Below are 17,543 nucleotides of genomic sequence, written 5' to 3'. Positions count from 1 at the left end.
ACTTGTTTCTCATTATTTGGAAACAAACACCCTCATAAAGAGTCTCGGGGACAAAGGAAATGCCGCCATCATCATTTCATCCATGCTCTCGCAGTTTGTGTATGAGTGTGTACTAAATGGGTATGTGTGTCTTTCTTGTCTGTCCCTATTTGTGTGTGTGTGTGATGTGTGTATGTGTGATGTGTGTATGTATGTGAGTGTGTGTGTGCATGTGTGCATATGAGTGGGGCTGCTGGGTAGAGTGCGCTCTGCTGGCCTGATGAGCTGTGTCGGAAAACACAAAAGGGGGGCTTTGCCGAGATGAGATGCAGTGTAATCCCTTGGATTAGGGGTATTGAGTAACAGAGCGCAGGGCCTTGGGCGGCCATTCTGTTAGGTTTGTGGAGGACCGGGACAAGGGGGTCATGTGTCTCTTGTTTGGGAGACAGGGGGTCTCGTGTTTTTGTGGTAGTCACGGCTGTCTCGTGAGGCTGAGGTAATCAGGCTATCACTAGCCACATCAACAACAACCAAGATAAGGTCTTCTAACACAACAAATACAAAAACACAGCCCCATCCCCCCCTTCACACACACACGCCTGCGCACGTGCCCACACACACACACACACACACACACACACACACACACACACACACACACTCCCATCCTTGACAGTGTGTAGAATATGAGGAAGAGAAGAGAGCGTATGCCAAGTGACTGTTGAACGTGAGAAAGAGTGTTCCTTGGCATGGCCTGACATTAAAAACGGAAGCAGACTGCTTATTGTCTGTTTCCTTTCTATGACTCATGACTCCTTCTGCTTTTCCTCCCTCCGGTTCCCCTTTCAGACCTTTGTGCTGTTTTTGTTTGGTCAACAAAGGCTCTATTCCGTTTGAGTTCAAAACAAAGTTTGTGCAAGTTAGAGCTGTGCCTTAAGGTTTGTTGTGTGAGGAGCATTGGAGAGGAGATGTTACACAAGCCTTAGGCTTTGTCAGTTTCCTTGTTTGGTTTGGATAGGCACACCAGCACCCTGCTCCAACTGCTCCAGGGCAGTCTCCCTCTGCCAGGCCATCAGACCCAGCCTGCCTGACATCCTCTCAGGCAGACTTGGCCTTCACCAGGACAGCTCAGGGAGAAACACAAGAGTTTTTGAGAGTGTGAAAATCTCAACATGAAATAGACAAGCAGTGGAAGAGTTAACGTGAGTTTAAAGCAGAGGAGGACTCTAATATTATAGGGAGGATATTTTACATCTTAGGGCCAGTTTCCCAGACACTAATTCTAGACAAAAAAACATCTTCAATGGATATTTTCCATTGAGGGCTGGTTTCCCAGACCTAGATTAAGACTAGTCCTGGATTAAATAACAGTATCAGTAGAAACTCTCCACTGAAGATACATTTTAGTATAAGATTAGTATTAATTTGTGTCAAAAAGTGTGATTTAGTCCAGGACTATGCCGGGAAACCGGCCCACAGCGGATCATACTGTATATCCATCTTTTACTGTGAGTCAAATGACATCCCCATCCTCTCCTGCTACTGTGGGCCTACTTGTCCTCTACTGAAGACCACACTGAACTAGAGAAGCATTGGGATTAAACTCAACCTTGTCGTTAAACATTTATGTCAGGCCCTGAAATAGATAGAGCTTATATAAACATTCTATTCTGGCATTTATCTTTTATCTTTTTTTAACAAAAAAGGAATCCAGATTCTAAATGTGTCCATGTGTCTGTTTGTGTGTGTGTGTGTGTGTGTGTGTGTGTGTGTGTGTGTGTGTGTGTGTGTGTGTGTGTGTGTGTGTGTGTGTGTGTGTGTGTGTGGGGGGGGGGGGGGGTCCAAATACCATCACAGTACCGGTTTGACAGACAATCCAGGATAAACAGTATATTTGTCATTGCATCATCAAAATGAGATGGGAGCACACCTGTATAAATACAAGAGTGAAATTAAGAAGGATTAGCATGTGAGAACAGGCAGTGGTTGTCAGGTATTGATTTGTCTAAGGTGGTTCTTGTTTACTATGCAAAATGCTCATTGGCAAGCAGGCATCTCTCACAGTATTTGAATGCATTTGGTTTGGCGTGGTTGAGGCCCTTATTTGAATCTTTCCATGCAATCCGGATCTGTCCACATCTTTAATCCTGAGGAATGTTTAACCATAATATTTGAAAAGATTACATCACAAACATGATAACCTCTTTTAATTGATTGTCAGGTTTACCCCCACACCTTGCTCTCAACCGCCTATCCTTTCCTCTGTATACTGTAAATGGCCAATTTAAATCAAAGTGTATTTATCATATGCACAGGATATAGCAGTGTACAATCAAATGCTTTTAACACATTTATCATTTACAGTCACTTACATGTTTGAGGTCTAGTGTCAGTCCCAATATTCTGATTCACAGTCACCTACCCACCCTCATGATTTCATATATTCAGGTCCCTGGAACCAATGCTAAGACAGCTCCAAAACCTGGCTGCGCGAAACAACAGCAGTGAGAAGAATTAATGGTGTACCAACCCCCTCTGGTGGCCATAACTGTGAAATGCCATTGAATTAAACATTTATGCATAACTAGGAAAAGCGGATGTAGTTCCTCTAGACACAGTTATCAAAACAACTAAAGATAATACTCCAGTTAGGTGGGAGTGTTTACACCTCTGTGAACAAAATGCTCATCAGAATTTGTGAAGTACAATACATTTGATAGTTAAAACATAGTTAAAACATAGCTCCTATTATTATAGAATTTTAGATGGCACACATCTCAATAGCACCTTGAAAAATACTTCAATGTGGTTAAGGAGACAAAACAACAACTTTTCAAAACCAACACGTTTACAACAATCATAATGATGTCAGATGCCTGTCAGTCCAATGTTTAAGGTGTCAAAAGAACTGATCAACTGACTGTCAAACCTTGTATTTCTGCTCTTAGAATACCTTGACTTCTCCCTCAATCTGCTCAGAGGAAGGAGAATTAAACCTTTAGACGTACGGCTTTGTACCATAGCCTAACACTAAGCCAGGGGTCAAGATTTAATTTCGTACTGGATTACTTGCAAAGACTACAGGAAATAGTCTTTTGGCCCATCAATTGAATCAGGGGCAATAGTTTGTGTTGTGGCGGAAATTATCTGTGGAATGTGAGGATACAGACTGACCCCTTGTTTTAAACAAGGTTAAAAGAGAGTTGGACGCTTCCAATGACCTTTGAATAAATAATTGACTTTAATTGATTTCTTTTAACATAAAATAACCTGTGCATTGTATTGTTTATTTCAAGTTTATTAGTGTAGAACCAATACATAACAAGTAGCCTAGGTGCCAAAATTGTAGGGCTCTTTTTTGATAGCCTAATATTTTTAGCTGAAATAATGTCGACCAATTCCACATAACTGGACCAATGGAGTCACAGGGGTTCTGATTGCTCTTTTGGAATATAGCCTATAGCCTGCCTCTAGGTGGTGCAAGAGGCAGGTTTAGGCTCTCCGTGTATCATTACCAGAGGTAGCCTACTCTATATTCCCTGTCATTGGCCTACATAAACATGAACATCTGATGGTTGTATGTGTCAGAATAGACCTACTGAATTAAAATACTTCAATGAGCAAAAGTCGTGGTGTTATTGCAAACTCTTAAACATGACTGAATGATTGATTTATGTGGCACTTCGTGTTTACATTTCGATATGCAACATGTTTGTTAATACATGTTGCATATCGAAATGTAAAATATATGTTGCATGCTTCATGGCCTCTGAACATTTATGAGTAGGCCTAGTAAACGGCTGTCTTTACGCAAGGGATCCCTTTTCTGTCCCCAAAACTCTCTTGTCCAATCAGAGCCCAGCTATCCAATTGCCCTCAGCCTTTCTTCTCCAAAGCTTAGAGAAGGGGACCGGCCGAGTTTGGACAAGAGCTTCTGACTCACGGGTCGGAGAGGTACAAGTCACGCGCATAGAATCAGAATCAGAAGAACATTGAAGGCGCGAGAGCAGCATCTTCGACAGTCACGGAGGGATTGTTTTCTTTTTCTCCTCTCGACCGCTTTTCTCCACTTGAAAGGAAGAACATTTTAATTGAAGTTTTCATCACTGTTTTGTCACTGTTTTAAAGAACCAATGTCTCTCCCTTTACCTCGAGATTCATCCTGAGGTTCCAGTTGGAGAGAAGACAACCAGAACTTTGTTCGCGTAGACCTTTAGGTCTGAAAATGGGCAGCATCAGGCTTATGCAGTTGTTGCTTGTGCAGGTACTCCTGGTGGTTCTGTCCTCCGGGCAGGACACGGGCACCGAGGGCACGAAGGAGGAGATCCCGGAGGGAGCGTCCACCCTGGCGTTCGTCTTTGATGTCACCGGGTCCATGTATGATGATCTGGTGCAGGTTATTGAAGGGGCATCCAAGATTTTGGAAATGTCTCAAAGCAGAACGAAGAGACCCCTGTACAATTTTGCCCTGGTCCCTTTCCACGACCCAGGTAAGACAGTTATTATGCCAAAGAGTACATCAGGGAACACATTTTGAGTAGGCTACTACTACATGTATTGATAATCCAATTATGGAAAACGTATGCTTGAAACACTGATTTTATATAATCTCAGCGGGTATTTTACTTGCACACAATCAAGTTTTAATTTACTGCTTTTTCTGCAACTTTTTATCGATTGATTCAAAGCAAACCAATATTTCGCCTCGGTACTTCTTTGAGGTGTTCTTCGTGGGTGTGTAGGCTCTGAAGTCTAAACAGAATGGACCTGCTTAGAAACAAAAACACACGTCTTTGTCAGAAACGTGAGAAATCTAGTAGTTTACCCACACTCTAGGCTCTGAATGCGTAATGTCCTCACACCTCCAGCGCAGGCGAGATCGGTACATTGTCTTCAGCGCGCACACAGATGTTCAGCCTCGCATTCACTATCATTAGCATTCCGCTTGAGTTAGTGTGTGTGGGGCTTGGATGTATTGAGCTTCATAGACATAATAGACTTAATATGCACACCCGAATCCAGACTATACTATCATTGAATTGCATGTTTTTATTGGGAAAGTGCGTGTTTTTGTCTCAAAATATATCCTATAGGCATGTACTGTTTGGAGATTCACAACTGGACGAGATGTTATTTGTCTAAAGGCTGAGTCAGAGCAAGGTTTGTGTGAGTCTGTAATTACGAACCTCGGAGAGGGGGGGAGTTCACTCACCTACTCCGTACAACGTAAACAAAGGCCGCTGTCATGAGGCTTGTGTGCAAGAGCAGAGGTGAGAAGTGGAGGTGTTGGCGCGGAATCATTCGGTCAACAACACAGCGACAACAACCATACAGCCCATTGCGCGAGGGGAGGCGAGCAGTGCGCACGCAGAAAGAGAGCGCTCGGAGAGCTCGAGACTAGAGAGGAGAGCGGAGAGTGAAAGAATGAGAGGATATAAACAGGGGAGAGATACAACGTTCCGTTTCCCTGACCTATCATACACCGAACCGGTATCAGATCCAGAACCTGTTTCTGAATCCTCCTTGCCAAATAGATTTTCCATCCGCTCCACGGAGCGTATAGGAATGTCTTTCAAGATGCACAAGCAGTATCTGGTTATCGTTTCAGAGCATCATTATACTGTAACTAAACCACAGGATTTGCAACTGAGAGAGATGGGAGAGAGAGAGAGAGAGAGAGGGGGGGGGGGGTCCTTTGTCAGGGAGATCAGTATTCCAGATGTGCGCGCTCCTCTGCTAGAATTCAGCATGTCAAATTCTTTAAGCATTTTTGCATAACGCCTCAATCATGTCTCACAAGTCTCTTACACGGTGCCAACAAAAATAAATAGTTTAAAGTGAAGTATGCATTGTATACACAGATATTCTAAATGACGATTTCAATTACTGTGTGCGTTTGTACAATAAAGTAAACCTCTTGTCCTTTGCTTAAGATTAATGACGTGTTAGAGTATCTAAATAGATTGAGTGTCTAAACAATATTCATGGCAAGTTTTGTGCACACAGTTTCCTGACTGTATTTGTTGCTCAGTGCCAACAGACGCCCACAGTGCAGTGGCTTGCGCCTTTAAACATTTATGAGGATGTTAGAATGTGTTTCTGTAAATCCCCCGGGGATAAGGGGAACCATTGGCCCTGCACACAGCCTTTGCTGAACAGTCAGTTTCCCAATGTCCTACTTGTCTTTGACTTTTCAGCCTCATTCCACTGAAGGGACACAGCTTTGTTTTTATAGGCATTTTGATTCTGAGGGTGTTCCAGTTGGATATGAATCCATTTTCTCTGTTTTCCATCCTAAACGGTGATAAGGATGGGCCTCCTGTTTGATTTGGCTCCCTTTGAATCAGAAGCCAGAGCACCCCGCTATTTACACTGCAATCTGACACAGTAAACATGCACTGGATATGTGTGTGTGTGTGTGTGTGTGTGTGTGTGTGTGTGTGTGTGTGTGTGTGTGTATGTGCATGCGTGTGTGTAGCGGGGGTGAGGATGCTAGGATATTGGGGTCAGGCTTTTGTGGGAAGAACACTCAGGAAGCCCCCCTTAAACTCCATCCTGCAGGGAGAGTGAAAGAAAGCAAAAGCATACTTCACATGTCATTTGACTGAGGAGGTTTTGTGTTTATATAGCCTAAGGATCTAGAGAGCCTTCTACACTGTTAGAAGGCTGATACTGTTGCGGAAGGGTTGTGTCAGAATTTGGTTGTAGCATTACCGTTTGAGATTTCTGCTTCAACTGTGAACTCTTTGAAAGGAAGAGATTGCCTACAAGACTCACTTAAAGTGACATGGAAGACATACACAGACACAGTATATGAAACATGAACTGCAAATTCCTGTTTAAAAATGTTGTTGATATAGGGGTTTGGTCAGGGCCCCCAATTAGTTTCCATTGCCCTACGAGGTTTCCCATTACCCTCTTTCTCTGCTGACGTTCCTCGCACACACATGTTGTACCTCATAAACGCCACCTCTCGTGATGGTGAATATGTGTGTGTGCTTGTGTGGGTATGTGTGTTTTATTGGTTGAGGTTGAGATGGGTTAGGGTTAGGGTTAGGGTTAGGGTTAGGGTATACAAATCTGTATACACGCACGCACGCACGCACGCACGCACGCACGCACGCACGCACACACACACACACACACACACACACACACACACACCCTCACTCATTTTGCATTTTGGCACAGAGGTCTTTTGAGTCCTAAGATCACCATTACACCTGATTGGACTGATTGGACATGTTATAGTTAATGACAGTTCACCGTCACAGTTCTCTATTCTAATTCAGACATGCCAGACACAGTGTGTTCTTATTACCAGGATAAAGTTACAAAAGTGTTAAAGTTGTGCTTTGGCATTCTGTCTCTGCCCTTCCTCCCTCCCTCCCTCCCTCCCTCCGCCCTGACCTCCCTCTGGAACACATGTCATAGCAAGGTCAATATCACTCCCTGACAGACTGACATAAGCTTGCTCTGTGCTCCAATAACACAGTTGAGATGCATCAGCTGAGGACTTTGAAATCTAATTAGCCAACAGCTCCTTCAAAGAGGCTCCTCTCGCTCTCTGTTATCTGGTGTATGGTCCAACTACCATCTCCAAAGGTTCCATCCACAGCCTTGTCTCTGCCGGGCTACTCCCTCTCTCCTGACTGTGGTAAGGGATTCGAGCAAAGCTTAGGGCGTGGCACTGTAAAAGGTGATGATGGGATAGCTTTTAACTCCCCCGATGATCAAAGACCCTCCGTTTGGGAGTCCTTTCTTAGGATTCAGCGTCTTTTGTTTCTTTCTCTCCTGTCGGAGCGGCAGCAGCATTTTTGTCTGAACCGCTCATCCCTCCCGTGTGAGATTACAAGGGTCGTGCATTTTGCTGGACAGAGTCAATAATGATGCCATTAAGCAGGAATTCCAAAGGGGGGAGGAAGAGGAGGAAGAGCAGGAGGAGGAGCAAGGTCGAGGTTGGAAATGGGAGTGAATGAGGAGCGTGTACAGTGCACGTCTACCGTTTCATCTTTGTAATGACTTGCCTGGATTATTAAAATAGCCTTTAATTTTTAGGACTGCTCATTCACCTTTTTGCTTGCCTCAGGCGTTACAAAAGCTATCGTTTTCAACTCCATTTACCTTTGTAGTTTTTGCTCAGGGATTCCCCTCAGCTTTCATCTTGGAATGATTGACATACCTGAGGCCTTGTTAGGCAGCACTTTTGAAGATTACCCTCATTCTCTTGTGATTTTTTTTTTCCTTTTTCTTTTCTTGAGAGTGCCAGAGGTCCTTTAACGTTTATGTCGATCCTTTGCTGAGAATTGTTACATTTGTAGACATGAAATTGGAAGGAACTGATAATTGTCTGTTCTGCCTTCCCCTACATGGTGTCCACATCTGGAGGTCGTGAGACTGGTCGACGTCCTGGTTGTGACCTCAGGGGCTGGTGACTGCACTGTTTCTGCTCTCAGCCTTGTTATGATTGGATAATGAGATATTCCGTGACCTCTCGGGATTTGGTGAGGTCATAGCATCCCTCAGGGGTCACCGTCTAAATGGGGTGGCTTGAACTTGAGACAGTGGAGCCGAGAGGAGTGGAGTGGAGGCTTTTGGGATGGGGGGAATGGAGGAGTGGGAGAAGGAGGGATGATCTATGTCTGGTAGTGATTTGAAGCCTTTGGAGGAGGGAGAGAGGGAACAAATAGAGATGGAATAGAAAGAGAAGACAGAGGACAGAGGAAGCTGATTTCAGGTTGGTTGTAGGTTTAGGACCAATGTTTAATCATTTCCAGTCGTGTTGTAGTCTCTGAGGTGAGACAGTAAGGCTGGGTTGTATGTCAAATAACACAACAGTCATCAGCCTCTGCTAACCAGGGGAGGCTGGTGGAGGTAGAAATTGGAGGGCGGGTTCATCGTAATGCATGGGATGGATTGAGGAATGGTATCTGATGATGTATGAAAGTGAATGGTTGTTGTTCAGATCCATCACATTCATTGTTGCTCAATTTCCAATTGGTCTGTTTGTGCAGTGTTGAGTGTCTGACACCAGACACCATTGGCATTAACAGCTGTGTTGATGTGTGATTTAGATGTGACAAGGTGAGGCTGAACATGAACCATGGTTGAACATGACGTGACCCTGGAGGAATCTGACCCTTGTCCTTCTTTGGCCTCTGCCCTCTTCAATGTTTATGAAACATTAATTGTGTTCCATAAAGGCATGTTTTGCTTGTTGTCTTTGGTGAACCTGTTGTGGGAGGTCAGTATCATAAAATGATATGGCTTTAACTGCCAGTGGAACTCATTCAGTGAGGTTCTAATTCCACAGATCACTGGTTCCTTCCTCTGGAAACCTCAGGTTTCAGTGACGGCTACTGAAGACCGTCCGGTGGAAAATCACTGCAGAAAGGAGGAGGTTTTCATCCTCTATAAGGAATGAATGGATAATACATGAATGAATACATGAATGAATGAATTCTAGCAAGGGACTCTGTTTGTCACTTATCACCCTGTAAAACAAACTGTCAGACACTGGGAATGCCATAGAATCAGAGGAGAGAGATGTCACAGCTGCCCTGTGCTGTGACTCTGTCAGTGCTGTGACTCACCACTGCCTTACTGGGTTGCTGCCAGTTGGCATGCAGAGAGCCTTATTAACCATAATAATAAGCAGGAACCCCTGCACTCTTTTACTGTTGCCCTCCAAGTAGGGCTTTCCTCAACTCAGCACTTTTACAGTCAAATAAAAAAACCATTACACACTAGAAGATGAATGTCTAGACACTAGTTATTAAGGAAAGGTTATATTTTTGCTAGATTTTATAAAGATTAATTTAATTTTATCGTTTTTTTTCCCTTCATATTTCTGGATTCTGGAAAACTCATTTGGAGAATATTAGAGGTACCTCCTTGCAGAACCTGTGCCAAGGGCGAACGTTCCCATGGTTTGGGATGACGTGACTTTTCCTTTACCTTGTAAGCTGTTCATGTACAGTTTAGTCAAAACATGTGTAAGGTTTCAGTGCCTCCATAACGTGGCTGGCGTGTGGAGAATGACATGTACCATGTTTCTCTCAGCCAGTCAAGCCAGAGTGATGTGGTCTCCTTGGCAGGGGGCCAGGCATTGAGCTTGATGGTGATGGTGTGTGTGTGTGTGTGTGTGTGTGTGTGTGTGTGTGTGTGTAGTGTGTGTGTGTGTGTGTGTGTGTGTGTGTGTGTGTGTGTGTGTGTGTGTGTGTGTGTGTGTGTGTGTGTGGTGCAGGCTATGATGTAGGTTAGCGGGGGGAACAGCTGAGGCAGTCCTGGAACACTGCAGGATTTTCCTTTCTCTCCCTCTTTATTTCTTAGTTTTCTCTCTCTCTCCCTCTCTCTGGAGTTGGTGGCATATTATTTGAATTATACATGAAGCTCATGAACCTCTTAGTGGTTTTGTGTTTTTATTAAACGGTTTCTTTTCACATATTCTCTTATCTCTCTCTCTCTCTCTCGCTCTCTCTCTCCTCTTTTCTTTATATCTGACCCCCTCTCTCTTTCCCTCCCTCTCTCTCATTTGCCTGCTCTTGTTTTCTTTACTTTCCCTTTCTCTCTCTCTCTCCCTTTCTCTCTCTCTCTCCCTTTCTCTCTCTCTCTCTGAGGGGAGCCTGCTCTGTTCTGCTGAAACATTTCCTGAACGGCTGCAAAAAGTGAGTGGGGAAGAGTTAGGCCCAGACTAGGCTGTGTGTGTGTGTGTGTGTGTGTGTGTGTGTGTGTGTGTGTGTGTGTGTGTGTGTGTGTGTGTGTTTTGGGGTGGTGGCATGTGTGTGTGGATGGGAGAGGGATAGCGACAGATTGTGGTTGTGTGGTGGTGAGTGAACAGGGTGTGTGGTCGACCGTGCTGAAACAGCACTGCTGAGGTTTCCCAGTCTACCCAGCCCCAGATAGCGTTTCCTCTGTAAAACAAAGCAGACACTGTACTCCACACACACACACACACACACACACACACACACACACACATACACACACACACACACACACACACACACACACACACACACACACACACACTGACTGGCAGCAATCTCATATAGTAAATGCAATAACACATACAGTATGCCTCACGCATGGCAGAGTTTAAAGCAGGGTACTGTCCCACCTCTGCCCAGAAACCGGAGGATGGGGGACATGTGTTTGATACCATTCCTTATTCCATTCTGTGCCTTACAACGAGCCTGTCCTCCGATTTTTACCTCTACCAGCCTCCACTGGTCTCCTTAGAGGCCTGATGGAGAATTTGTGGTTATCACCTCATTTGGAGAATAGATTTAAACACCACACCCAGCACATTTCTAGGTATTATTGAGAAGATGCTGACTGTGTACAAGTCTTAGACCTATTACCCCCTGCTTTAACAAGAACCAGCCAGAGACTAGAGCAGGGATACAGTTCTGGTCCCCGGGCAACCACAGGGTCCTCTTTCCTCCCTCCCTCACCTTCCTTCCTCCCTCTCCACATTGTGTTGCCAAGGTGATGTAATTAGCACCTACCTCACCTGCCTGGGCTGAGGTGCATTGTGGATAAGGGGGTTATGGAACGTGGGGCCAAGGGGGAGGGGTCAGTTGTATAAGGTGGGTTGTTTGGTAAGGTGCTCTTACATCACGTTTTGACTGTGATTGGACCTTTGTTAGGATTTATGTTTAGTTACTTAAGTTGTTTTTTTTTCACAAGTGAGTCCTATAGGTTTACAGTGAAGATGACACCTTGACATTCCCTAGACACCACACTACTACTCTGATGTCATTGAGAGGTAGGCAGGAAGGAGTAGAGTAAGGAAGAGATAGATTCTCAGTTTTTAAATTGTCATTCCCCTTAACATATTTCACAAAACCCTGTGCCAAATGTGATGAAGCTGTGTATAATCTGTCCCAGCTGCACTCGGCCTATGTTTACCAGGCTGCCAAGAGTCCCACTGTCGGGCCCTAGAGGGTCAGAGGTCATCCTGTAGCCAGGGTCAGATCTCTCAGTCATCTCTCAGAATAACACGACCCTAGAGGACTTCCTCATTCCTCAATCCCGGTGCTTATCTTTAGAACCCCCAAGGAGTGCAGAATATACTCCTGTAGAGACCTTTATATACACTCACCGAGCACTCCCGTTCTACCACATCCCAAAGGTGTTCTATTGGATTCAGGTCCGGTGACTGGGAAGGCCACTGAAGAACACTGAACTCATTGTCATGTTCATGAAACCAGTTTGAGACGACTTTTGCTTTGTGACATGGTGCATTATCATGCTGGAAGTGGCCATTAGAAGATGGGTAAGTTGTGGCCATGAAGGGATGCACATGGTCAGCAACAATACTCAAATAGGCTGTGGCATTCAAGCGATGATTGATTGGTATTAACGGGCCCAAAGTGTGCCAAGAAAACATTCCCCACACCATTCCACCACCTCCACCATGAGAAGGTGTACAGGTGTTCCAAATAAAGTGTTCGGTGAGTGTATATGCACTGATATGCACAGTATATACATCCACATATATGCACATACTGTATATATGCATAGTATATACATCAAGATATATGCACATCCAAACAGTACATCCACATGTACACTCTTCTCATGTAAACACATAAAGTATACCATGTTGGAGCAGCCAGAGATAAGTGTAGGATGTGCATGATCATTAGGAAGCTCATTGTAACGCACGGAAAGGAATGCGGAATGGTTTCAAAAACACGTCTCATTCCATTCCGTGCATTGCAATGAGCCCGTCCTCCGATTTCTGTCTCTACCAGCCTCCACTGGTTTTCACTCCCAATAGAACATGTGTTCAGCGCTGGCCCAGGGTAGTGCGGTAGTGCAGGTGTTAGGAAGATATGGTAACTCCAGTGGACAGTGCTTGGCTGGTAATTCTGTACATGAGGCCTTCATCTGTCATGAGGCCTGCAGCCATGTTGGCCTGTGTCCCTCATGCTAAGCATGTTCTGAGTTAGACAGAGGCACGCTGCCTGTGTGGTCCCCTCGCCACGCTCAACTCATTCCATTCAACTGGAGTCAGCCTTTGTCCTTTTTTTAGAAATATCTTTCTTCATAGAAATTCACACATCCGCACGTCATATTTTTCTCCCATTGATGTCATAGTGAGAAGAGAACCCACAATGTCTTTGTGCCAACATCTGTCTGTGTTTATGCTCCCCAACACAATAACATGCTATTCTGGGTCTTCTATTGTCATGGTCTCTCTTCTAGCTCCTCCTCGGTGTTAAAGACTGTCCATGGATTGGAGGGTGAGCAGTTATCGGGTAATGAGCTGAAATCATCATTCACTCCCACACCATTATCCCCTATTACACATTTATGATTACCCATGATGCTGCTTATGTGGGCCGTTAAGCGTAAATCGGACGCAGATGTCAAACTTCAACACATCCTGGCTTTTTCGTCTTGAATCATACTTTTGGCTAATGCTTTTGTGTGCGGTTGAAGTGTCCAAGCCAGCCATTGTTTACTGGGAGCTAATAGTCTTCATCTGTCATCACATCACCTGTCATCACCTATAAACAATTACGGTAAATCTTTGAACCCTTTTACACTTTCAAATACCAGAGTTTTACTCATACAGCGGAGGAGTACTACCACTGTAGCATGGAAGAGTATACCAGAGTCACTGGCTGTGTTCCAAAATGCGTTCTGGCACTCTATCTAGAGCGTATACCAAGTACGGTATACTGGTGCTCTAGATAGAGTGCCAGAACGCATTTCGGAACACAGCCACTGTTTGCCATATGACTGCCTGAGTACGTCCACCTCCACTACGAGTACGCAGTGTTTCAATAGTATTCATTGACTGGCCCTGTTTGACTCCCATCCCCCCTTCCAGCTTGCTTGCATGTGTGTTTGGTGGATGTCTCTCTACTCCGTACGAAAAGAGACAGTGTTGGACACAGTGGCAACCACGTATGACAGTTTTATTGCACCCTGTAGCACACACACACACACACACACACACACACACACACACACATACATGCACACACACACAACCAGGCAGACGTCAGCGTCACTCAAAGCTGAAGACCATCCTCCCAGAGCCCCCCACTAGAGGCTCGGGGCCTTACAGAACCAATCACATTCAGCCAAAATTGGAAGCAGACCCCTGAGTGGAGGAGCCCTGGGGCATATCCTGACATATCCTGCTGCTGTCAGTAGTGACTGACCAGACCTCCTCCACTCCCTCCGGTGAACACACACACACACACACACACACACACACACACACACACACACACACACACACACACACACACACACACACACACACACACACACACACACACACCAGAGCCATCTTCCCCATGTTCTTTAACCCAACCTTCAGACGGTGTGTTCTGTGTTCTGTCTACAGCTCCTGTCAGAGTGACAGAGGACACAAGGTTGCTGTCTGTCTGTGGATGACACTGATTGTTACTCTACATTTGTGGGGGCAATTATATTCCTCTGTGTGTGTGTGTGTTTGCCGTTTTGTTGTTATTGTGCAGTGATGGAGAATAACTCCCAAAACCATTCAAACAGTCAGACAGAAATATAAGAAGAAAACACAAGTGTGCAACTGGTGAAAATTAGCTGCCTGGTGGTCTTTTTGTGGGGAGTTGGGGAGAGAAGTTTCCATCACAAATTAACGCTGTTGTGGTGGTTGAAAGTGAATTTTCTGTCTGTTGTACCCCTCAGCTAAACCTCACTCATTAGCCAGCGGTTGGTGAAGTCAGAGAGAGGAGAGAGTTCTCCCTGTGCGGAGGGAAGACGGACAAGGGTTTGGACCCCAGACAGGCCCTTAGGGGATCTGCTGAAGAACAGAGAGAGAGAGAGAGAGAGAAAAAGAGAGAAAGAATGGGATAGAGATTATGTCTTCTTTCACTGACAGAGAGTGGTGAGAGTGGTTTGTGGTCTCTGGGTTGTGCACGACCGGGGGACGGGGGGAACGGGTGGAACGGGGGACGGGGGATGGGGGATGGGGGCGAGGTATACCCCCAGGTCAGGTTGCAAGTTGAGGTGTAACTCTGATGCGGTAGAAATGTGGTGCAAGCTTGTCTATGTTAGCATTTTGTTTAGTGGAAAGAGGTGCTAGGTTTGAGACTTTGATAGAGAAATAAATAAGTGCAAGGAGGAGTGTGGTGCTGTGTGTAACTACTGCTAGCAGTATGATTGTCTGTGTTTGCTAAGTGCCCTGGGGAGCAGTTCAGGGGTACTGCCGTTCTAATAGAGATTCATGCTTACCACATGTTTCCATTATATCAATGGCAAAGGGTGGTGTGTTCCACATGCTGCATGTGTGTTTGTACTTGTGTGTGTGTGTGTGTGTGTGTGTGTGTGTGTGTGTGTGTGTGTGTGTGTGTGTTGTTCAGAGGTAATAACACACTATGCTGTTTCATATGTATTCAGTGGAACTGATTTAGTGAATTAACCAGGCCCCATAGCTGATGGTCAGGATGGCAGAAACTCTTATTGCTGCCAGATTTATACTCGTCAGCAGAAAGAGACCAGTGTATTTACAGTTACTGTGTTAAACTTGCGTGTAATGTCGTAACTGATACAGGTTATGTTATTGTGTGTGTGTGTGTGTGTGCACATCCTTCCTGCACTGAAGTGGCCTGAGGGACGATCTCCAGGTATCAGCTGCTGGAGAAAAACAGAGGGAGGAAAAAAGGAAGCGTTTTTGTGTTGATTTACTTTGGCAAAGACAGACCAACTCTTAATGAAGTCTAAGAGGGAAAATCACTCTTCCGCTCTCAGTAAACAGCTTCAGTCCAACACATCTAATTAAAGGAGCAGAGCGTAAGTTGGTTGGAAATCTGCCACCTCTGGCCAGCGCAGCGAAATTCTGTTCAAAGTTCCAAACAACATCCTCCCTAAAAATAATATAACTCCCGAAATGGACTTGCACAGTGTTGGACATTAGCTGTTGTGTTTCTGCATGTGTGCAAAAAGGGGCAGCTACCAGAGACAGAAAGGCAAAAAATCAGTGAGTCCAACTCCCCTAGAACATCCCTGGCAGTAAAAACATGTCTGTATGCAAACTGAGTGTGGGATGGAAAGTGCTTTTTCAGAAGCAAAACAGCGTTCGTAAATGAATATTTATTTTAAGGGATCTCATTCCCTGATTGCTACCGATTAAACATAGTCATTACAACCATTAGGAAGCCTTTAGAAAGCTTGAATGTTACATACTGGACCTTTAAAGTGTCAAAAAAGATGCCGCTTCATAGTACTGTAGAACAAAAACAGCGTACGTCATTCCTTGTCTTCAGAATGTCTTTCTTGAGTTTATGCTTCAGTGTGTAAGAAGAGCACATGACAGACTGCAGACTGAAGGTTAGGATTAGGGTTCTTGTGGTCACTGAAGTCTGTGATGTCACAGCACTTGTTGTGGAGCTCTGTGATATCAGTTTATATGATGTTGTTTATAGAGACGAATAATTGTGAGTTTGGATGGCCAGGTCTTCGCCGCGAGGAATGAAAAAAATGAAAACAAATGTTCTATGCCGTTAATGTGATTGCTTCCACAGCTATATAAACTCTCTCGCCTGTGGCAAGAGGTCTGGGGGTGCAGGGGGTGGGGGGGGACATGTAGGCTTATGCAGAGTGGTTGGGTTAAAATGACTTTCTTCAATAGATGTCTTGACATTTCCAAAATCCTAGAAGCCTGGGAAACATCATCATTGATGCTCAAACACAAATTTGATTGAAAGAAACACAATGATGACTGTGACCTTTCTGTGGATGGGCCTTGGAATTGCCTGCTATTGTTGCCAAGAATGGAAAGAGACGTTCTGTCCATAAATGTGAGTGATTCCCAGAGAATTAGCCTAAGCCTAAATGTCAGTGGAGGTGAAATTGAGATTGCGCTGGAAAGCTGCCCAGTTTGTTCCATCCCATTAGCCTCTCTGTTAGTGTTTAAGCACGCACGTGATTAGCGGGGGCACGCTAATTTGACTAGCATTACCTCAGATAAACGCTGTGAGAATGCAAAGATAAAAAACAACCGGAATTGGAGTAATTTGTTTTCCTTGTTTACATCATTCAGCTTGAGTCAACCTCTGAAAAAAGCAAGACAGAGATGTTCTAGGCAGATCATTAGGCTTGTTTATGGTGGATGGTTTGTCTCTTTTTTTAATATTTCTGGTCAGACTTCAGAGCATTCCTCCCAACTGAGTTCACACATGTGTCCCTGTTTACGCCACCAATGTGTTCTTTATCATCATCGAGAAAGCACTAAAACCATTTCCTGTCTAATGGCTCTGAGACTGACCCCATCATTGTTTTTCCTGTCTCAAGAAGATGATTGTCAACTTTTTTTAAAAGTAACTTGAGTTCAGATTAGTCCTAGGCATGCAGGATTTCATTTTGAGCATGAATACTTGATCTAAGGGTGACCAGAACTCTGGTAGTAGATCCTTGTTGTCCTGCCTTTTAGCCTTATTGAATCTGACAAATAATTTGACACCCCTAGAGACCTGTGGTGGTCCAAGGTTGACTCTCAGGCCCAAAGGTATCGGTGTGCCATTGCAGTCTTTGCCCCAATTGAAAGGGTAGACCCAAGT

At 44.7% G+C, this 17,543-nt stretch overlaps 1 protein-coding gene across 1 annotated transcript in view; it reads left to right on the top strand.

The window, feature by feature from the left end:
• Window positions 1-4,204: 4,204 nt before the first annotated feature.
• hmcn1 (hemicentin 1) overlaps window positions 4,205-17,543 on the top strand; it is a gene marked incomplete at its 5' end in the record, with an annotated part of 87,957 nt that continues 74,618 nt past the window's right edge. The window contains one exon of the mRNA XM_083672345.1: window positions 4,205-4,469. Within this exon, the coding sequence (XP_083528471.1) occupies window positions 4,205-4,469 (265 nt within the window). The remainder of the gene's footprint in view (window positions 4,470-17,543) is intronic.

The sequence above is a fragment of the Argentina silus genome, assembly GCF_951799395.1.
Source record: "Argentina silus genome assembly, chromosome: 6".
Taxonomy (NCBI): Eukaryota; Metazoa; Chordata; class Actinopteri; order Argentiniformes; family Argentinidae; genus Argentina; species Argentina silus.
Note: the sequence above shows the minus strand (reverse complement) of the source record. Positions and strands in the feature narration are given on the sequence as shown.